The 6,055-nt window shown below is 45.5% G+C and overlaps 1 protein-coding gene across 1 annotated transcript in view; it reads left to right on the top strand.

Moving 5' to 3' along the window:
- Nucleotides 1–333: 333 nt before the first annotated feature.
- The window catches only part of LOC142785166 (phospholipid-transporting ATPase ABCA3-like), a 51,505-nt gene continuing 45,783 nt past the window's right edge, over nt 334–6,055 (top strand). The window contains exons 1-3 of the mRNA XM_075883621.1: nt 334–385; nt 3,163–3,470; nt 5,698–5,949. Coding sequence (XP_075739736.1) covers nt 334–385; nt 3,163–3,470; nt 5,698–5,949 — 612 coding nt within the window. The remainder of the gene's footprint in view (nt 386–3,162; nt 3,471–5,697; nt 5,950–6,055) is intronic.

Raw genomic sequence — 6,055 nt, 5'->3', positions numbered from 1 at the left:
ACGTGAAGTGCTTTATTTTCTTTTCTTTTTACAATAATGCTTACACGTGTATTTGAAGTGATAGCATGGGGAGGCTAGTATCCGGTACAGTGTTCAAATTAAATATTCAGCTCTTCGTGCGAGCAGGCAAAATACACGCTGCAGCCAGTTTCATGTCAGGTTACCGTCGAATTTTGGTGTCTGTCCTACTTTAACTTTCATTAAAAAAAATCTTAGTAGAGGCGGCGATGCTCGAGACAACGTGCCATCGCAATAGAGGAAGAAGAATCTGTCCGTGATCTAGCACGTGCTGCTCCACGCGTTCTTTTACGAACACTAGGCCTGATATTGAAGATGCATGTTGCTTTCGAAGAGCCTGGGGAACCTGCTCTGCAAGCGCCCCAAGGTGAGTCAGCGCCAGTTGATTATTTCCTTAACGATTCCTACATGACTTCTTATAGTGCGGACAGATATTGTGGCGCAAATACATCGAATAATGATTGCTTACATTACATGCGACAGGAAAACTGTCTTGGTTGATGCACCTGACGCGTAAGCTTCCAGCCGTTGCAAAACCATAGCGGGCTGCCGTTATAGTTTGTTTTGAGCTACAGCGCTAGTAGGTGGGAGTTGTGCGCTATAGCAGGTGGCACTATTGTGGTGGGCCAAACGCAACCACAAAGCGTCGTAACGGCTCTTCCTTTCAATGTACTGCGTCATGCCACACGATTTTGCTGTAGGGCGCAACAAAGGAACATATTTTTTGTGACAAAGGTATCTGCTTGCGATTCTTCGGTTCACAGTGCGTGGCCTTAGATGACACGGCCACAGAGGGTATGTCTTTCAGTATATCAACAGCGTATACACCATTAACTGAGTGCGGTAGGCAAATCTTGGAAGAGTTTTATCGTGTTATTTTGATCACCGATAAGAAGGCACGAAACACGTTTTTTTAAAAATCGTCACTCCGATCGTTGCATATCGCTAACTCTACCACCTGTTAATTGCCCTACAGGGTGTGGTCACCCATGCGCACGAGCTTACCTCATGTTCGGGTGGTTTGCACGGTTTCTGTTTTCTCTAGAAAGTTTGTATTGACGTTACGTAGCAAACAATTGTTACTTCCCTCACCGCAGTGACCACTTCTGCCAAAAGAGCGTTCTGCTGAAACACGAAGCAGGAACTGTAACAGGGCTTATTTCTCAGCTGTCCTTTGTGTACCTGAGCGTTCTCTTTTGTGTTTGAGGAGTGTGTTTTAAGTACTAAACTGTGACAGTTTGAAGTTGGTGGTCAGCCCATGTGTGTTTTTTTCGTGCACTCGTTGTGCTTGAGCAGCGCGCTGCTAGTTCCGAGTTGCTTGCCGTGATTAGCGTGACATTCCGATTTGTCACTATCGCATTTATTGCTTCGCCTTAGCGGTGAAACATACCTTTTTCAATGAAGCACATACGTTAATGTTTGAAAAATAAAACTCGCAGTCATGCCTGACATTTATATTATCGGGGCATAAAATTGACAAAATGAAGGCCAGTTTACTTTCAAGACAATTAACCCTTGAAGGCTCGGTGATTCAGAAACGGATGGTAATTTTTGTAGGTCAGTCAGCGACCACATGGTAAAAAGTGAGTTCCTCCGCAAGAACTCAGACTAATAAAGTGGAATGCTGGGCCAGTTGGTACATACTTCTACATTAACTCAGACTAATACCCCTGTCACACGTGGCACCTTAAGTGCACTTTGTGTGAGTGTACTTACGCTCACGGAGAGTCATTTCGGCGGTTCGCTGCTACATGAGAAAGTGAAGTGCACTTAGAAAATGATGGCAGTGGCGATTGCCAGATTTGTAGCACAGCGTATATTTGTTATTTTCGCACCTGCGTATCATCTTCAGACCACGTTGTCTTCGTGGAAGTAGCAGCTGTGGTACATGTCATCTTGAAATACTAGAAAACACCTTACCTACACATGTGCAAGTGCATCTGGAAGTAAACAATGCGACGGACGCAGCCATTGCTGTGCATGTGCTTCCGCATCCCCCTAGCGGGGTGGTTGGAAACAGCCCAACGGGGAAAGTAGCGAGCTTATTGTCCTATATTATCACTAGTTTTATACACAACAATATCTATCGTAACAAGAACAATGGTTTAAACATATAAGCGCCGCTTAGGCAACAGCGTCCTTCTGTACAAGCCACTGCTATACCGAGGCTACACACTTCATCGCAGCTGTCGCAGTGAAGTAAGGTTAAGGAGCACGCTTGCCACCAAGTGTACTTTGCAGCGAGTGACACTAAACTTGCTCGTGTGAGAGCGCGCAAATGACACTCGCAGCTAAGTGTACTCGCTCAAAGCGCACTTAAGTTGCTACGTGTGACAGGGGTTAAGTACATACTGTCTACCCGGCGCACACAGCAAATACAAGCCATCTGTTTTCGGAAAAAACTACAAAAGCGTTACAAATTTAAAAATAGCCGGATCATAACATTAGTCACTGTGGCGATCAGCTAACGTGCTTCGGTCACCGAGACGGTGCCGCTCCGGACTTTTTAGCCTGTATACTACTCACCAGGCGTTTCATAATTATGAGGCGACAGTACAGAGCCAGCATTGCGGAAATTGGCTATAAAATATGTTTCTCAGATATTTACACAGACATAAAGGCGTGTGCTACGGCTTAAAAAAACAATATTTGCGCTGCATTCAATGCCGGTGTTGTGTGAGGAATGAAACGTTTGGGCGAATCGCCGCGTGCGACAATGGAGGCTTTATTTTTTGTCGAAAGCTACAGTGGAATATCGTTTACTGTATTGAAATGCCACTGCTGTTGTCGCATAAAGGACATTAGATGTTCAAACACAGGAGCAGCGCGGTTACGAAGAATATCGGTAGGCACAGCTTGGAAGGAATTGAGGCAAAGATCTTTTTTTCAGGCAAGGCGGCTGGTATTTTTGCCGCAGCCACGTAATACACGCTACGCCTAGCTCAATTACGTAATGTCCTGTGGGCGTGCGATGAAGAAAACCAAAAGCGAATATTCCGATCCAACACAACGCCTTTCCAATAAAGGTTGTTCGTTGTTCAGCACCATTACGACGAAAGCAGTCTTATAAAATTGCTTCAAAGGGCGCTAACTTAGGACTCACTGTCACGTATACCTCACAGCAGTGGCCCGCTACTATTGCAGGTGCCAATGAAGCTGGCGATGTTAAAGCGGGTAGCGCAGAGTGTGCGGCCTCCGAGGCGCTCCATCCCGGTGCATCTCCCTGGCGCCAGCTTCTGATGGTGCTGTGGAAGAATATCTACATAAAGCGCATGCAGCGCCACAAAACCACCACGCTGCTCGAGATTGTGCTGATGGTGGTGCTGCTGCTGGGCATCCAGGACGACGCCGTGGTTGTTGAACCCTTAGTGCGCAGAGGCGACACCTACTTTCGGCCCATCAGCACCTATACCTACTGGAACACGCAGCCCGACATGGCACAGATCACCCAGGTGGGAACGTATACGTTAGTCTCCAGTACACTTCTACGGTGTATCACGATTTTACAGAATATATTCGAGCACAGTGGCTGAGCAGTTGTAAGATTAACGAGGTGCTACAGATTATTTTTACGTAAAACACGTGGGCACCGCCATTTTGGTTTCTTAAACGAGGAGGAGGAGGATGAGGAGGATTGAAAGAGGAAGGTAGGGAGGTTAGCCAGTTCTCACGAAACGAGTGTTTCCTCCTTTTTGTATATTGCGGTGTGAATCGATAAGGGCAGGAATTGCACCAACCCATTGCATATCATGGCGTAGATAGCAGCACCTTTCCCGATATAGTTCATTACTAGTACAGTATTGTGGAGAGTACCTAAGCCCTCCGTACTGAACGTGCTATCGCGTCTTAAATTGACTCTCACGTAGAACTGCTTCGGGCCTTACTCCCTCCAAGCACCTCCACCAGAGAAGCCGGCAGCACTGCACAACGTTACAGCGTCCATGAAAGCACCCATCGCTGTTACTTCAATATGCTTTGATATAAAGAAGGGAAGCTCTGCCAACGCGTACAGTGTATCGCAACATTGCTTAGCTAAAAAAACAAAAAAACAAACCACCATGACTTGTTCCGACAGTATATACTAGTAAAATTAGTTGTTGAAGGCTCAAGTCACCACACTGTAGTCACCACACTGACTGCTCTGTAGCAGTCATATAGTAAACTCGAAACACGGCACAATACAACAGATGGAGGTTACAAAGAAAATTCGAAAAGGAGAGATCAGGTCACCAGGTTTACATCAGAACCAATGAAGTATCCGTATCCACTATTGCGCAGTATTCGAAAGAGGCCTAGTTAGTCCGAGCGACACATGATACAGAATTTTTTCTTCTCTGAGTCTAACTTTTATTTAATAGTGTGATTATGTACCAAGAGCACGTAATCGAGCTTTTATAAGACAGTACGTTACGAAACAAACAACGAGAAAATGAATTTACAGGAGAGGCACTCACATGACTTGAAGCATATAAACCCAGCTCCTGTGATGTCCTTCGTTTCATAACGCACTGTTTTATAAAACAAAATTAACAACCAACTCGTCCTAATTACCATATAGTGCCCATCCCAGTTGACAAGACAGCAACTCGCGTATTATGAAATGCTGGAAGAAACCAAGACTGTTAACTTTTTCTGATACGCTTAAGAAACACGTAATGGCCGCATTATGGTATAATTTTCCGCACAATTGGACGATAATGAACTTGGTGATGACACTAAAAGAAGTTTTACTATACTTGGAAAGATGCTTGCACTTTGTTAAACCCCGTTTATAAAAGCCTCCAGGCAGAACATCATGGCCACTGCTGAAATTGCCCGAGCTTCCTAGTAATTGATACTGTCACGATCAAAAACCGACCCAACGACAGAGGATATCGAAGTGTGGGGAACGAGCAGAAACAGCCGTTTTTTTGTGATGACGACGGTGTTCGAACCTTTTTTCTTTTGATCTTTCAAAGTAGACCTTGCCTTTTTCCACAGCGCCAATGTGCAATGGTCTCGCCCATAATGAGACGATATCCACAAAATATGAGAGTGCATTGCTTTCTGTGCCTCTTCTTTTCTCATAATGCTCCCGGACAACTGTGATATACCAAAACATAAGACTCTGCGCCATATTGTGGAGATATAAATATGTAGCCTCCATCATTGCGAGTCGGTGAACTTGCACGCAGCCTGTTATTTTAACTCTTTCGTCAGCATTAGAGCCACTTTACACCGCACCACAGAAACTCCGCAGTCAAAATTACCACAACACCAGCATAACATTCATTGGCTACACGTGACCTTCGGGAACGACGTAAGTATTCTTGCTCCATGGCGTTGCACCACACAACCCGGCTTACAACCATGACTTTGCCGTCTGTTGAGGTGCCATTGGAGGTGATGTGAGTTGAAGCTAATAATTACCTTATTATCACTGATAATTAAATAATTGAGAATGCCGCTATATTTAACGCGAAAGTAAGAACGAGCGTTTACGATAATTTTTAGAGACAAGCATCGTCCTGTCCTGGTTGACTTGACTGTGTGGTGCGGCCCGTACAGGCCCCGCACTTTGCTATGTATATAGAAAGGCACGTCATTAATTGTTGAGGCATAAATACTCAATGTTGTTCACTTAAATTATAATTACTTGCATGTTCCGTACTCATTTGCACTTTGCTCACGGGCCTTCAGGTGTACTTCGCACCCGTAGAGAACAGGTACCTTGCGAGATTAACGCATGATGCCATGGCGGAACTGCGGGTGCACCACTTGACTGGATTCGCGACCGAAAAGGAGCTCGTGGCAGCCATGCGCCTCCAAAACGGCACGCTTGTGCACACAGTGGCGCTGCTGTATACGGACGTGGCTCCAGGGGACCGAGACAGCGTGCCAGTCAGCCTGCACGTCAACTTTTTCGGAGGTCGGCTACCATTCGACGTGCGCGTAAGTACACGAGATGCTACGACGGATTCAAGCACGCGCATAACAGTAACGAAGTAATAGTAAGGAAGTGAGACGAAGCTTTCGACAGCAAGTTCATAAAGAAACA

This window comes from Rhipicephalus microplus, unplaced genomic scaffold, assembly GCF_043290135.1.
Source record: "Rhipicephalus microplus isolate Deutch F79 unplaced genomic scaffold, USDA_Rmic scaffold_18, whole genome shotgun sequence".
Lineage (NCBI taxonomy): Eukaryota > Metazoa > Arthropoda > Arachnida > Ixodida > Ixodidae > Rhipicephalus > Rhipicephalus microplus.
The sequence above is the reverse complement of the archived record's forward strand: the minus strand, read 5'-3'. Positions and strand labels throughout refer to the sequence as shown.